This window comes from Bufo gargarizans, chromosome 5 (genome assembly GCF_014858855.1).
Source record: "Bufo gargarizans isolate SCDJY-AF-19 chromosome 5, ASM1485885v1, whole genome shotgun sequence".
Classification (NCBI taxonomy): Eukaryota; Metazoa; Chordata; class Amphibia; order Anura; family Bufonidae; genus Bufo; species Bufo gargarizans.
This window is the reverse complement of record NC_058084.1, coordinates 388,170,579-388,187,065: the sequence shown is the minus strand read 5'-3', so window position 1 is coordinate 388,187,065 and position 16,487 is coordinate 388,170,579. Positions and strand designations below refer to the sequence as shown.

General features: G+C 43.2%; 1 protein-coding gene across 2 annotated transcripts; it reads left to right on the top strand.

The window, feature by feature from the left end:
• Positions 1 to 1,034: 1,034 nt before the first annotated feature.
• On the top strand, positions 1,035 to 12,740 carry LOC122939101 (protein QNR-71-like). 2 transcript variants are annotated; one of them, XM_044295079.1, is made up of 11 exons: positions 1,036 to 1,192; positions 2,870 to 3,022; positions 3,093 to 3,236; positions 3,310 to 3,474; positions 4,677 to 4,835; positions 6,067 to 6,414; positions 7,314 to 7,475; positions 7,553 to 7,655; positions 7,731 to 7,933; positions 8,935 to 9,025; positions 12,486 to 12,740. In XM_044295079.1, the coding sequence occupies exons 1-11, from the start codon at positions 1,126 to 1,128 to the stop codon at positions 12,631 to 12,633; spliced, it is 1,743 nt and encodes a 580-aa protein (XP_044151014.1). In that variant the 5' UTR covers positions 1,036 to 1,125; the 3' UTR covers positions 12,634 to 12,740. The 2 variants fall into 2 exon arrangements, with proteins under 2 accessions (XP_044151015.1, XP_044151014.1); XM_044295080.1 differs by lacking the exon at positions 7,314 to 7,475 and having other exon boundaries at positions 1,035 to 1,192.
• The last annotated feature ends 3,747 nt before the right edge of the window (positions 12,741 to 16,487 follow it).

Here is a 16,487-nt window from a genome sequence, read left to right as displayed (position 1 = left end):
TCTTTCTGAAAAAAGTAGTTAATTTTTAACCCTTAGGGTCCATTCACACGTCTGTAGTGTATTGCGGATCCGCAATACAGCCGGCCGGCACCCCCATAGAACTGCCTATTCTTGTCCGCGATTGGGGACAAGAAGAGAACATATTCTATTTTTTCCCGGAGCCGAGGACCGGAAGATCAGGGGGCGTGCTCTGGAAATGCGGATGCAGACAGCACACTGTGTGCATCCATTCCTGCCCATAGAGAATAAATGGGTCCGCACCCGTTCCGCAATTTGCGTAACGGATGAAGACCCATTCTACTGACGTGGTGTGAATGGACCCTTATTTAAAGTATTGTAGGAAAGGGTGTGTTTTATATATGCGTCTTAATGAAGTGCTTATAAGGGATGTGACACACGTGTTTGTGTGTCTGTAGACCAGACGAACTGCACGCCAGCACGACATGGCCGTCGCCTATATGTCCATGTCTCCATGTACCTGCATTATGAGATAAAGGAAAGATTTTACCTCTCGGGGTGAGTGCCATGTGACCTTTGTCTTCTGTACATGGACTGACAGTATCCGTGTTTCGCGTATCCGCAATTTGCAGACCACAAAATACATACGGTCATGTGCATGAGGCTGAATACTGAACTATGGGCGTTGCCTGACACACCATGTGTACATGCAGTCTCATTCTCATGTGATTTTGAATTACAAAAAATTCTACATATTTCAAAAGTTATGTAACTTTGAAAACAGTCATATTGTGATTTCGCTTGGAGGATTCAAGTTCTTTCTGTTGCTGTTTTGGTGGTTGGATCACTTTTTCTTACAATGACGTCTGATTCTCTATACAAATGTCTTTTTGATATATCTTCTGCAAAAAGAAAAATATACAAAAAAAAGAAACTTGAGATTTGAGATTCAATGGAGTGACTCATAAGCACATGAGCAGGGACGCTGGCCCCTTTACTTGAAGTCAGCCATCTTTCCCTAATTCCATCACATGATGGGCCTGCAGGCTTTTCATAGACAGGAGGAGGGATCATGGGGACTGGCTGCTATTTTGTGCAGCTGTGACTTGTTGAGCCCAGTTTAAATGCTGGTGCACAGGTCCCTGCCCAGCTCATTCCCCTTCCAGGATGTTGCCTGTAGTAGTGGAAGGTCTGGTGGTGCTCTGCCTGGTCTCCAGCATTCAGGCAGGAAAACGTGAGTGAGGGTCTAACATGGTCATTGTCATGTGTCCGTGTATACAGTGGGGGGTTAGCAGCAGTAGAGCTACAAGATCCAGACTGTACAGATGTAGCAGAGCTGAAAGGAGCTGATGATGCCACTGAAAACCTTTGGCAAAGTCTAAATAGTTTTTTACTATGTTTACTTAATGTGTTCGCTATTCCTTTTAGCTCTGCTACATCTGTATATTGATGACCTACACATTCAGACTGTATGACTGATCTATAGGTTGTGTAACCCCTGTGCTTGCTAATATACTGTGAAGTGTCAAGCTCTCTGTTTAAACTGTGTCTAAGTGTTCAACTTGTACAGACTGTTGGTGTGAACCGTGTGTCTGCTGCAGGATTTCAGTTACATCAAAATCTTTGCTGAAAAGGCTTTAATTTTGTTGCGCTTTTTTTTTTTTTTTTTTTTCCCCTATGCAAATCCTGTGGGTTTGTTACAATGCAGAGGGTGAAATTGGTAAATGGTGTAAACGTATAACTTGCAGCACAGGTTATATACAGGTTCTGCTGTGGAAATGTTATGCAGCATTTGGATTAGTACATTTTTATTCATACAGCAGATATAAAAATCCATATCGCAGGCTAATTTCAGTTTGGAAAACTTCCACACTGTAAAGAACTTAAACTCTCATCTGCTTACTTGGTAATGCTACCCTGCAGACTTTCTGCATAATCTTTGTGGGAAATCCATTTATTATACACACACTGTGCATACACCTCAAATGGCACAATTTTTTTTATTTAATAAAATTAAAATGCTGTTTTACTGCCTCAAAATCCTCTTGCTGTGGTGGTGTCTAAGGCTCCATTCACACGTCCGCAGAATGGGTCCGCATCCGTACCGCAATTTTGCGGAATGGGTGCGGACCCATTCATTCTCTCTATAGCGATAGATGCGGACAGCGCACAGTGTGCTATCCGCATTTGCGGTGTGCGGCCCCGATCTTTAGGTCCACAAAAAGATAGAGCATGTCCTATTGTTCGCAGCTTATGGACAAGAATAGGCATTTCTATGGGGTTGACGGGCTGGTGTGTTGCGGACCTGCAATTTGCGGGTCCGCAACACACCACGGCCGTGTGAATGCAGCCTTAAAGGCAAAGTGTGATGAACTTGTCTGTCTGGGTCATAAATGTTCTATGAAACCAGACAATGGATGAGAAATCTTTCTGGGATCATTATTGGACTTCAAATCTTTGGCCAGACATTGCCATTTTGTGCAACTTCTTTATCTGCAGTCTTTCACTACTTGTGGTCAGACCTATGATGGGGAAACTGAACACTATTATTCGATGGGGTTCATCTGATGGATCTAATGCTTCATTTTCATTCTGTTTCAAAGATGGAGCTGACCATAGATGAGCAGAGCTGTGGTAGCATTGTGAAGGGGTTAGTGTTGCACTATGTGTAGTATTAGGACAAGTAGCTTTACTGTCCAGTATTTCGGCTATAGGGGTAGTATACAGTACATGGAAGCTGCAGCTCCCTCCATAGAACTGCTAACTACATAACATGCTGAACTCGCAGTGTCTTGCTGGCAAAGAACACGGGACCATCTAAGTCCATGCAAGGATCCAGCTATCATCTACTTTGTAGAACACATTGGTTTTGCAATCAATATCTATTAAACTACAATATGTAACTTAACAGGGTTTCAGGATGTAATGGAGTTTGGAAGGAAATCTGGCTCTAGAGGTCCCGGCAACCATATAAATGGCTGGTCTCCTGATACCAACTCGTGGAATGAGACAATGTACCCTGCCTGGAAGTCTGGAGATACAAGATGGGAAAACTGCTGGAAAGGTATTACTTGAGATATAACTGTAATAAAATGCATGTGACTCAATCCTGCTGACTTCATGTGTTTGTCCAGGTGGCAAGGTTGTGGCATTGTTGACCAGTGACAGTCCTGCGCTGATAGGGTCAAACATCACTTTTGCTGTCAACCTGCAGTTTCCCAGATGTCAGAAGGAAAATGAAGATGGCGACATTGTCTATGAAAGAGGGTGTGGAAATGGTAAATACAGTGAGACTACAGAATGTTGTATCTCTAGATGTGTAGATGAGATTTTACAAGGTTGTCTATTTAGTTTCCTCCAGCTTCCCAGACCAATATGTGTATAACTGGACCAAGTGGATAGATTTCTGTAACGAAGGAAACTGCAGCTTTGCTAACAGCTTTCCAGATGGCAGACCGTTTCCACATCCCCCTCGCTGGAGGCGACACAACTTCATTTACATTTTCTCCACTCAAGGTATGTTTCTTGTGTAGTCCCTGTAAGCTACTTGGTGCTTTACACCTACAGGTATCTGACCATCTTCTGTCCAATGAGAACTATGGATTTACAGTAAAGATCAAGGCATGAAGAACATGTGTACTTGTATTGGTGCTGCTATCCTTGTAGAATCCAAAGTTTGAGTGTGTGAAAGTGGCATATGTTTGGGCCTGTTGCTGGTGATTGCTGTAAACTGGAGGGGATGTTGGACCCCCCCCCCCCCCATCCCACACACTGACCTGATATTGTTGACCTATCCATGGCTGTAACTTAAACTGTACTGAAGTGTCTTACTTATTAGAGATTAAGCAGAGATCTTTATCTTCCTCTATGGTAGAAAGTAGATACACTCTGCATTCCCTATGGACAGTAATCTTGTGCAGTAAAGTGTAGGTGTTGCATGAGAAGACCTTCTGTCTGGTAAGGGTGCTGCCACATTCTCTCTCTAGGGTAGTCCAACCATGACAAATGAACACCTATCTATAGTATAGGTGAGAAAAGCGGGGTCTGGCAAACTTGACTTGGACTTCTTTTAACTTTCCTTCATGTCTGGTGATCCTCCAAAAATAAAGGAAGAAACGGATCACGGTACAACGGAATCCCATTTTGCAGACCGAAAAACTGTTGTGTGCATGAGGCCTAATACTGTGGGGAATGGGAGCTCCATACAGTAGTAGAATGTATTGGCTCCACTGAACCAAAGTTATTAATTCACAAAGTCTTCTGAGACTTCATGTAATAACTTGGTGAATAATTACTGTAAAAAACCAACACTGAACTCGGGTTTGGTTTCAAGTGGTATGTTGGAACCGAACCAGAGTTCATTTTTTTTTTTAACAGTAATCAATTCAGCAAAAGTCTTTCAAGACTTCATGAAGTAGTAACTTCGGCTCATTGGAGCCAATATAAAGATTTATGCAGGTTGACTCCAGATGAAGAATCCAAAATCCATCCCTACCAGTCATGAGTGGTGCTTCAAGTCAACAGGTTCTCCAGCAGACTCTGACCTGAATGAGGTCCAATGTCAGGTGGACAGAAGTTGTAGTGGGGATACCTTAAGTTAGATCACATCAAGGACTGAAAACCAAGCTTTTATTCTTTTATAGCGTGTACAATGGTTTGCACATGTAGATGACTTGCCCACATGCCTCAGATTGAAAAATGGTGTGCTCTCTTGTCAGGCCAATATTACGGAACGATTGGGAGATCGTCTACTACTCTGTCCATTAATACTACAAACATCACTGCTGGAACGCAAATGATAGAGGTCAAGGTTTTTAGAAGAGGTTCTCATAACCACTACCCAGTTGCTACAGCAAGCAGCATTTATGTTGTAACTGGTAAGCTATGAAATCTATGTAAAGGCACCAAAGATTCAGCATTTGAACAGTGGTGGCTGCTAGAGATGACCAAAATTTCATTTTGAAATTCGTTCACGCTTCAGTCACTGGTAAAAGGTGAATTGTGTTATGGATTCCGTTACCACAGACCATAACCCAATTCTATGACTGAATGCCTTTAGAGGCATTCTGTTATTCATTCCATCATAATAGTCTATGGGCTGCAAAACTGATCCGTCCAATCTATGCAAGAGAGGACTCCCCTGCATAACGGGACAGATCAGTTTTGCAGCCCATAGACTTCTATTATGACGGAATGCCTCCAAAAGGCACATCCCTGCACACTGAGTTTAGCTGTTTAATTACTGATAGGACTGCCTCCTTGACTCCAATGTCCAGGATGAGAAATAATTTAACCCAATTACAAGGTATGATTATTCTCTAACATGCATATGTTGCTCAGCTCGCACAATAATCATTGTGATTTACTTTTTTTTTTTCTTTTTTTCTTTTTTTTATATATGCTCTTCCTGTGCTTGGGTCAATTGTTGACCGGCAGATAATTCTATACAAGTAAGCATACAGCAGGCATGTCCAAACTGCAGCCCTCCAGCTGTTGCAAAACTAAAACTCCCAGCATGCCTGGATAGCTTACAGCTATTAGGGCTTCCTGGGAGTTGTAGTTTTGCAACAGCTGGAGGGCCACAGTTTGGACATGCCTGGCATACAGGGAAGACTGTTTACTGATGGGACCACCCAAATGACACCTGAACATAAGTTTAAATGTATAAATTACAGGGGTAATTTTTTTTTTTTTCATATACCTGTCACAGATTGTGGCATAAAGGTTATTTTTCTGCTCATGCCAGGTCTAAAAGAGGGGTCGGGAAGAGGGTGGGCTGGCAGGCCCATCTCATTCCCTTTCTATGCCTGTTTTAGGGATAAAAAATGGTCTAAATCCAAGCCAGCTAAGCCCTAAGCCAGCAAGGGACATGACATAGATTTAAACAGGTGGTGGATACACCTAAATTATGTAGAGGCCAGCACCTCTACATGCCTTAGGCATATCCACTGCCAGCACAAGGGGTATTAAGACTGGTGTCTAAAATGCTAGTATTAATAAACGGCCTGCATGTTCTGCTAAATGGTGTCCCACAAGCTGCTCTGCTCTAACACTTTCATGGTCACACATTCCCTCTAAACTTTAACTTTTTTTTTTCTTAAATTTTAGATCAAGTTCCATTGTATGTGAACCTTTCACAGAAGAATGACAAGAATTCCTCAGACAGCATCTTTATTAAAGATTCCCCAATCAAATTTGACATCCACATCCATGATCCAAGCAATTATCTCAAGAATTCTGAATTGACATTTGATTGGGACTATGGTGATGGGAATGGGTCATCTGTTTCCAATAACCCTGTCTCTAGTCATATTTATACAATGCTTGGAAGCTTTAGGGCTAACTTGACCATCAAAGCTGCCATTCCTGGTCCATGTAAACCTGTTACACCCACTCCAATCCCTACACAACCTCTACCAACCACCACCAGTACTTTCACCACTCCCAATTCTACAGGTGAGTTGTATAAAAACAAATGTATCTAAGCTTGATATTTTATGATTAAAGGTGTTTCCTGGCCCCTGATAATAACCTACCTCAGGATAGGTCGGTCATATTAAATTAGTGTGGGGGGGAGGGGTGTGTCTGACACCCTACCCCCAGGCACTGTGAATAATACAGGAAGAGTAGTAGTTGTGCCAGGTTACTGCAGCCCTGCTCCCATTTACTTCAGTGTAGCTGAGTTGCAGTAATCCAGCATAGCTACTACAGAGCTGTGCTTCTATTCAAAGTATTGGCTCTAGGACCAGAGGCTGCCGGGAACAGCTGATTGGCAGAGTGTGGGGTGTTGGAAACTCAACAACTGGATGTTGATGACCTATCATGAGGATAGGTCATCACTGTGAGGAGCCTGGAAACCCATTTAAGCGTTGACCCATCCTTGGGTCATTAATAGCCAATCATTGAGTGACAACCCACACTTCACCAATCAGCTGTTCCCTGCATCCTCTGGCGCTAGCACTCTGAAAGGAACGTGAAGCATGGCTGAGTGTAGTGGCTGCGCAGGATTACTGCAGCTCAGCTACCACTGAAGTAACCTGACACAACCACCAAGCTTCCTGTTCCATTTACAGTGCTAGTTCCAGCATGGGGGGTGCAGGGTATTGGACCCTCCCTAATTGCATATTAGTATCGCTTATCCAGAGGTAGATCATTAATATCAGGAGCCTGGAAACCCATTAAGGTTTGCTTAGGAGATGCACAAATGGTATCAGGCAGTGAGATTGATCTTGTGTTCATAATGTGTGGGGAGTTTTTGATGGTGCTGCAGGTAATCCTCTGTACAAAAGAGGTACAGTAAGCCATATGTGCAGGAGGTTATTTTATTACTTTCCCCCCCCCCCCTCCCCTTGCAGATAACTCAACAGAACTACCACCGTTTGAAACTGTAACTTTACCACTGACAACTGAAATGCCAAACGTTACCACTGTTTATACAACCATTCCATACACCACTTCTACTCCTGGTTGCTTCATATATAGATATGGTTATTACAGCACTAAGATTACAGTTGTAGGTAAGTTGTCAGTCACCTATACAGCTAGGCTTAGAATGTACTGTGTCTAGAATCTGACTTGCTCTTTCCTACTTCAGATGGTATCCTTGAGGTCAACATTGTTGAAATGACAAGCGTTCAAGTAGCCACATCTCAGACTGAAGGCTCTCTTGTTGACTTTGTGGTGACTTGTGAAGGAAGGTATGTCTTGGCAAACAGAAGACAAACACCCTGTAAAACTGATGTTCCCTGTGTTTGATAACCTTGTTCCTTCAGTCTGCCTACAGATGCCTGCACGGTAGTCTCGGATGCTAGTTGCATGATTCCCCAGGACATGGTTTGTGAAGAAGTTCCATCTTCTGATCAATGCTTGCTGATCCTTAGAAGAGCATTTGAGCCAGGATCTTACTGTGTAAATATCACACTAAGTGATGGTGCAAGTTTGGCTCTTGCTAGTACGCTGGTGTCTATAGATGGTGGTAAGTGACACCCTATTGGTTTTTAGCATCCATAGGATTGACAGCCTGAAGTAGCTCACACTGTAAAAGCTTCCAATGTATGTTAACTCCTATTGGGCACGTTTCAGGGTTCTACAAATTGAATACAGCAAATTGCTGTCTCAACTGTTATGGCCTTTTTTACACATGCAGATAACCAGCCCAAATATTGTGGATTTTCATTTGTAGAAACTCTTGATCCCAATAATTGCCCTGTGCAAAAGCTATTGGCGTTCAGGTCTTTCAGATAGCTCCTAGGCTGATTTGCTGCACAGAAACTGATCCTGTGTAAACGGGATCTGCTGCCAGAAAATGAAAATGTATGGGCACAAACACTTGTCCCCCATACAGCAGAGGTGGTTGCTGTATGTAAATGCATCCCTTACCTCCACTGACAAATTGGTAATCAGGAACATCTGGCTCATTCAATTACCTGAAACATAGGTCTATGTGAAAGGATTCTCTGGCAATGTTTTTAAAATGGCTGCCAACAACCTGTCCTAGAATGTGAGGAAGACTGGTTGCCACTATCTGTGAAGCTGCATGAGTGGCGGGGGCTTCACTGCACCTTTTGTACCATAGGTGGTCATGATGTGATCCTGCCTATATGCGATGTATGACAGAAGAACTCACTAATACTTAGTATCGGTAAGTGCCAGAGTAGTGCCGCCCCGCCCCCCAGTGGTGGCAACCAGTGCTCCTCACATTCTAGGCCATGATGCTGCCACTTTGAAAGGGTTCTCCAGGACCAATTCAAAGTGAGTTTCCCCTCATCATATTCTAGACAAACATCACAAGGAGTGACAGTGCAGCTTGTTAGTCCAATCTGCTTCCTCTGACTACCTCTCCCAATCATAAAGTTATCCTTAACTTTCAAAAGCTTGGCTTGAAGATGGTTACTTGCATCCAACTATTACATTTGTGCAACAGTTCTCAAATAAGGTATCAAAACAATGTAGACTTCCTTTTTTTTTCTCCTCTAGGTTCTAAAACACAGCAGACTGTTTCCGCAGTACTTGTTCCCCTTGCTTTGGTTGCACTTGTTGCTGTGGTGATTGGTATCACCCTTTACAGGTAAGTTCATACTCCTGGCTTTTCCATTTGACCTCTTAGTATCTCTTTACAGCTCAACTCTTTCTTCCAACCAGCCTTATGGCAGGTGCCAATATTTTCACTTGTCTGGCCAGGAATCTTGAGTAGATTTCTGGATATCTACTCAAGTGTTCTAGAGATTAGCCTGCACAGTGTACAGGTCCTTCTAAAAAAATTAGCATATTGTGATAAAGTTCATTATTTTCTGTAATGTACTGATAAACATTAGACTTTCATATATTTTAGATTCATTACACACAACTGAAGTAGTTCAAGCCTTTTATTGTTTTAATATTGATGATTTTGGCATACAGCTCATGAAAACCCAAAATTCCTATCTCAAAAAATTAGCATATTTCATCCGACCAATAAAAAGTGTTTTTAATACAAAAAAAGTCAACCTTCAAATAATTATGTTCAGTTATGCACTCAATACTTGGTCGGGAATCCTTTTGCAGAAATGACTGCTTCAATGCGGCGTGGCATGGAGGCAATCAGCCTGTGGCACTGCTGAGGTGTTATGGAGGCCCAGGATGCTTCGATAGTGGCCTTAAGCTCATCCAGAGTGTTGGGTCTTGCGTCTCAACTTTCTCTTCCCAATATCCCACAGATTCTCTATGGGGTTCAGGTCAGGAGAGTTGGCAGGCCAATTGAGCCCAGTAATACCATGGTCAGTAAACCATTTACCAGTGGTTTTGGCACTGTGAGCAGGTGCCAGGTCGTGCTGAAAAATGAAATCTTCATCTCCATAAAGCTTTTCAGCAGATGGAAGCATGAAGTGCTCCAAAATCTCCTGATAGCTAGCTGCATTGACCCTGCCCTTGATAAAACACAGGTGACCAACACCAGCAGCTGACATGGCACCCCAGACCATCACTGACTGTGGGTACTTGACACTGGACTTCAGGCATTTTGGCATTTCCCTCTCCCCAGTCTTCCTCCAGACTCTGGCACCTTGATTTCCGAATGACATGCAACATTTGCTTTCATCCAAAAAAAGTACTTTGGACCACTGAGCAACAGTCCAGTGCTGCTTCTCTGTAGCCCAGGTCAGGCGCTTCTGCCGCTGTTTCTGGGGAATGCGGCACCTGTAGCCCATTTCCTGCACACGCCTGTACACGGGGGCTCTGGATGTTTCTACTCCAGACTCAGTCCACTGCTTCCGCAGGTCCCCCAAGGTCTGGAATCGGTCCTTCTCCACAATCTTCCTCAGGGTCCAGTCACCTCTTCTCGTTGTGCAGCGTTTTCTGCCACACTTTTTCCTTCCCACAGACTTCCCACTGAGGTGCCTTGATACAGCACTCTGGGAACAGCCTATTTGTTCAGAAATGTCTTTGTGTCTTACCCTCTTGCTTGAGGGTGTCAATGATGGCCTTCTGGACAGCAGTCAGGTCGGCAGTCTTACCCATGATTGCGGTTTTGAGTTTTTAAAAGCCTCAGGAATCTTTTGCAGGTGTTTAGAGTTAATTAGTTGATTCAGATGATTAGGTTAATAGCTCGTTTAGAGAACCTTTTCATGATATGCTAATTTTTTGAGATAGGAATTTTGGGTTTTCATGAGCTGTATGCCCAAATCATCAATATTAAAACAATAAAAGGCTTGAACTACTTCAGTTGTGTGTAATGAATCTAAAATATGAAAGTCTAATGTTTATCAGTAACAATATGCTAATTTTTTTAGAAGGACCTGTAGAATTGGATTAAAACATCAAAAAAAAAATTGCACTAGTGGACAATTCTGGATAGTCTGGCCCACATTTTAGTCTAAATTTATATAACTTACAGTTGACTGACTTTCCACTGTTTTGTTTGACCAGGGGGCATAGCCTTCCAATGTGGTGCAAAGCATGTATGCCAGTCTGATTTGGAGCAAACTGCACCAAAATATTTCTAAACCTAATGGGCCAAATTTATATATATATATATTTTTTTTTATATAGAACAAGGTCTGGGTGCACTCACATTAGTAAATACAGGACAGTGTTGGGGAGGCCACATGTTAAAAATAGAAAAAATAAGACATATTTGGTATTGCTGTGTCCGTAAAAAACCAGCTCTATAAAAATATCACATGACCTAACCCCTCGGGTGAACACCGTAAAAAAAAGTCAAAACAAGCAATTTTTGTCACCTTAAATCACAAAAAAATGCAACACCAAGTGATCAAAAAACGAGTTATGTCCCACAAAATGGTACCAATAAAACAGTCGCCTCATCCCGCAAAAAATGACCCCTTACATAAGAAAATCTCTCTAAAAATAAAAATAGCACTCAGAACATGGACACATTTTGTTTCAAAAATGCTATTGCGTAAAACTTTAATAAATGAGAAAGTATACATATTGGGTATCACCACGTCCGTAACAATCTGCTCTATAAAAATGTCACTTGACTGAACCCCTCAGGTGAACGCTGTAAAAATAAATAAATAGAAACTGCTTTTTTTGGTCACCTTGCCCCATAAAGTGTTATAATTGATTTAAAAAAAATCATATGTACCCAAAAAATAGTACTAATAAAACTGGCACCTTATCCCCTAGTTTCCAAAATGGGGTCACTTCTTGGGAGTTTCTACTGTAAGGGTGCATCAGGGGGCTTCAAATGGGACATGGCATCTAAAAACAATGTGGAGTTCCTTTTCTTCTGCGCCCTGCCGTGTGCCCATACAGCAGTTTATGACCACATGTGGGGTGTTTCTGTAAACCGCAGAACCTGGGTAATATTGAGTTTTGTTTGGCTGTTAACCATCTGTGTTAAAGAGAAAATTTGATTAAAATGGAAAATCTGCCAAAAAAGTGAAATTTTAAAATTTGATCTCCATTTTCCTTTAATTCTTGTGGAACACCTAAAGGGTTAACAAAGTTTGTAAAATCGGTTTTGAATACCTTGAGGGGTGTAGTTTCTACAATGGGGTCATTTATGGGGGTATCCACTATGTAAGCCCCACAAAGTGACTTCAGACCTGAACTGGTCCTTAAAGTGGGTTTTGGCAATTTTCTTAAAGTTGAAGAATTGCTTCTAAACTTCTAAGCCTTCTAACGTCCTAAAAAAATAAAATGACATTTCCAAAATGATGCCAATATAAAGTAGACATATGGGGAATGTTAAGTAATTAATAAATATTTTATGCAGTATCACTTTCTGTTTTAAAAGCAGAGAAAGTGAAATTTGCAAATTTTTGGGTAAATTTGGGATTTTTCATAAATAAAGGTGAAATATTTTGACTCTAATTTATGACTATCATGAAGTACAATGTGTCACGAGAAAACAATCTCTGAATGACTTGGATAAATAAAGGCGTTCCAAAGTTATTACCACAAAGTGAGATGTCAGTTTTGCAAAATTAGGCCTGGTCAGGAAGGGGGCAAATGGCCCAGATGGGAAGTGGTTAGGGAAGAACGTGGTATTCCATACTTAAGCAAATTGCCTTTTTATCATCTAGGAAATACAAGGAATACAAACCAATTGCAAATGCTTCAGATGGAAGTCATCAAGGCATCATTGTGTACTTCAGTCAGATCAAAGATGTCCTCTTCAAAAAAAGCAACGAGCGTGATCCTCTTCTGAAAAGCAAAGCTGCAATAATATAAGATTCTTAAAACTCAGAATGTCTGCCATATCTTGGTATGCTGCTGCTTGCTCCATCTCAGTCATAAAGCTGTAGTAGAAATACTTGTTAATAAAGTGTTTCCTTTAACTGGTGTCGTGTCTAAAATGGGTAATGGTTACAACCTGGTAACTCTTGCAGTCAGAGGCCGTCTGGAACACAAGGTTAATATACATTTATCCCTCCTCCAGTTCAGTATTGCAGTAGAGAATCCATCCATAAGGCTTCATCTATGGAAAGCAACTTTCTGACCATGGGTCTTGTGCTGCATGTGACCAGCAGAACTGTAGATTTGATAGAAATGTTTATTACCCAAGAGTAAGGGACTTGTTTGCAGCACCCTCATGATTCAAATCTTCTGCTCTATAGGACATTCAACTTCAAAGAACGGGAAACACTTGTATTAAAGTGCCTAATTTGTACTGAGACCGTTCCTCACACATGTGCAACCAGTAGCCTTACCTGCTGCAGCAGGATGGGATTGAGTCACGTAGTTTACTGAGGAAAATCTTCCCAACATGTCACCACTCCCAGTACTTCACTGTGGAGCTTGTTTGTGGTAATAACCAGCTCTGTCAGCCACGAGGGTTTTGAATTTTATATAAAACTGTCTTTAGGAGTGGCAGTAATTCATAGATCCATTTATCTAACAGATATATTTATAGCTGGTATATGACTTTACAATATTTAACCCCTAAGGCTACTTTCCCACTAGCGTTTTTGGCTTTGTTTGAGATCTGTTCAGGGCTCACGCAAGCAGTCCGAAACTGATTAGTTTTGCTCTAATGCATTCTGAATGGAAAAGGATCCGCTCAGAATGAATCAGTTTGCCCCAATTCAGTCACCATGCCACTCTGGAGGCAGACACACAAACGCTGTCTGCTTGACGACACTGAGCCAAATGGATCCATCCTGGTACACAATGCAAGTCAATGGGGACTGATCTGTTTTCTCTGGCACAATAGAAAACTGGTCTGTCCACTATTGACTTTCAATGGTGTTCAAGAAGAATCTGTCCTGTTTATAGAAGACATGATACAACAGATCCATTCATGACAGATGCATGTGGTTGTACTGTGATGGAAGCATTTTTGCTGATCTATGACAAAGTAGCCTTAGTGACCACCCTGTTTTGGGCCATACTGACCAATTTTATTTTGGTGGTTGTAGTTCTTAATGGTGTCTTGGGTTACACATCTTTTCCCCCTTGCCTATGACAGAACCCGTGGAGAGACTGCCTCCTACTATACAGGACAGGGAACAGAAAACGCTTTAAAAGAGGGACCACACACTCCCCCCCCCCCCCCCCCCCCCCCCAATAACTTTTTCCATAGCATCACTGATGGCATACAAGGACATTGACCTCTTTAGGGGCAGGAACAGAGGTTTAAAGCCCAACAGAAGTGTTTCCTGTCCCTACAGAGGATGGGGCAGAGAAAGTGAGATGAAGTTCTTTTTTTTTACCTGGATTCTTGGACTGTGTTACACCATTTGGGATCATGGTGTCCCCCTGTCCTCTCTCAGTCCTGTACGAACGCTGGGCAGGGGGTGGGTTGGGAAGGCTCACTCCAGTAGATCTGGAGCATGCTCCCAGGTTGCAGTCTCCCGCCTTGCCTCTGGTAGGTTAAGCCAGGTTTTGCGAGCACGGCACTTTGTGTGCATAATGTCACTTCCAGCGGATGCAGGGCAGCATGCGGCGTTCTGGCTGAATTAAAGGGGGCTGAAACAGTGACCTGGCCTGTTCATACTACACCATGTTGGGACCAGAGCCGCATTCTCCTAAGGAGCCGGACGCTCCATTGCTGCCATCAGTAAGTTCCTGGTGGGAAGATTACTTATTGACTTTTCAGAATGTGTGTTGGTCAGGGATTCTGCTTGATCACCTCTCCTTAAAGGGAACCAGTCACCGGGATTTTGTGCATAGAGCTGAGGACATGGGTTGCTAGATGGCCGCTAGCACATCTGCAATACCCAGTCCCCATAGCTCTGTGTGCTTTTATTGTGGAAAAAACCTATTTGATACATATGCAAACTAACCTGAGATGAGTCCTGTCCCTGACTCATCTCACATACAGGACTCATCTCAGGTTAATTACTCAGTCAGCAGGGAAGAGCGAGCATCGGACGTCACTGGGCTCGGCGCATGCCCAGTGACGAAGATGAAGCTACTGCCCTCAGTCTCCTGCTGATCGCACAGGCGCAGCCCTCAGTGGGTACTGCGCCTGTGCGAAAGTTCGTTCGGCGTGAGGGAGGGGGAGGAGAGGTGTAGTGTCCCACTAGGTATGGGTGGGCACTACACAAGGGTCAATTGGTGTGCGCATTACTCTTACTCACAAGGAACAGAAATGTCATATTTTATTCTGCATTTAATGTATGTTTTACTGTGTTATTATATGCAATGTACCCCTGTCTAATGCAGCAGCAGGCCTAGTTGGGTGTAGTTAGACATCCCAGACACTAGAGGGAGATAGGGAGCCCCTAGTATAAATGTCCAGGCCCAGACAGGGAGAGTGAGTGCAGAGTCAGGAGTCTGAGAAGACAGAGGCCAGTAAGCCTGCTCCTGACATGCAGCTGGATAGCCCTGGCTGCTAGTGATGTCCAGGAGGCTGTTGAGAAGCTCCAGCCTGCCTTAAGAACAAGAGAGCCTAAGTTAGCTCAGAAGAGAGACCCCAGTTGCAGGATCCAACCTCCTGGGAGAAACTTAGTTATCTACCTGATAAGAGGAGGCATCCCAGGGTAAGTGAAGTGACCCTGATAGGCAGAAGATCTTAGGAATCATAGCAAGCAGTATAATACCTGAGGAAGAAAGTAACCAAGGATATAAGCCACCCTTTTAGGCATCCGGGCCTTGGAAGATATAAAGCCAGAGCAGGAGTTCTATAAAGGACAGTGTACAGTGATTCTAGGAAAAGTACAACCTGCTGCTGAGTGCTTGTGGAATTTACCCTCAGTATAACTTGCATGACTATTGCCTGCCATATTTGTGAATAAGCCCCTTTTGTGGAACTGTAATACAGAGACTGTGCTACACCTGCTGTACAAAGTTGGATTGTCCAGTAAAGTTTACGTTTGGTTCACTATATACTTGTGTACCTTCGTCATTCCAACCAGCGTGCCACCGTCCAAAGGCACTGGCGTCACGAATACCACAGGGACCTTGCCCCAGGCACACAAAATACCTGTAACATCCAGGGCACCTCAACTACCATCAGGCCTGGTCCCTATCTACAGAGCGTGCCCCAGAGGAACTGTGTCTACCTCTCCTTCACTGCCACGCGCCTGCCCAGGGTTCTTCAAATATAGTGAGTACCCTCGATTGCCCATAACTGTGACCTCACTTCGTCATACCCTGCAGGTCTGGCGTGTTGCAGAGGCTGTGGCAGGCTGGAGCCGGCGGTTAGACAGTGCAAGGAAGGCGGGCTGGGCACTGAAAGAGGGGCGGTACTGGGCTCTCTAAGAAGAAAAAAACGCCCCTCTGGGCACCTTCAGGACACATTTACATATCAATCAAAGTAGTTTTTTGCAGTAACTGCTGGACGGATTTCAAGATAAAAGAGCACAGCCTAATCCAGGTAAGCTGTGCTTCATGGCTGCTTTAAAATCGTTTTTTGGCTTAGGGGAGGTGACAGAATCCCTTTAAGTCCAACATCGCAGCAACGTCTGTGGCCAGGTCTATCTTCCTTTGGCTAAACGAGCTGGAGGATCATATCGGGGATAAAACATTGCGAGAGGAAATTTAAAATTCTATATCCCTTCTAAAATCAGCCACAGCTTTTTCCTGTCGTCCTAACCAGCAGCACAAGTGGGGGATTCCTCCCCTCTGAAGCCAGTCAGGAC

Excerpts from the sequence above, each read along its gene's own strand:
- LOC122939101 (XM_044295079.1), top strand. The coding sequence starts at position 1,126 with ATGTTGCCTGTAGTAGTGGAAGGTCTGGTGGTGCTCTGCCTGGTCTCC. Across the intron at positions 3,475-4,676 it reads TTACATTTTCTCCACTCAAG|GCCAATATTACGGAACGATT; the intron begins GTATGTTTCTTG and ends CTCTCTTGTCAG. Across the intron at positions 4,836-6,066 it reads CAGCATTTATGTTGTAACTG|ATCAAGTTCCATTGTATGTG; the intron begins GTAAGCTATGAA and ends CTTAAATTTTAG.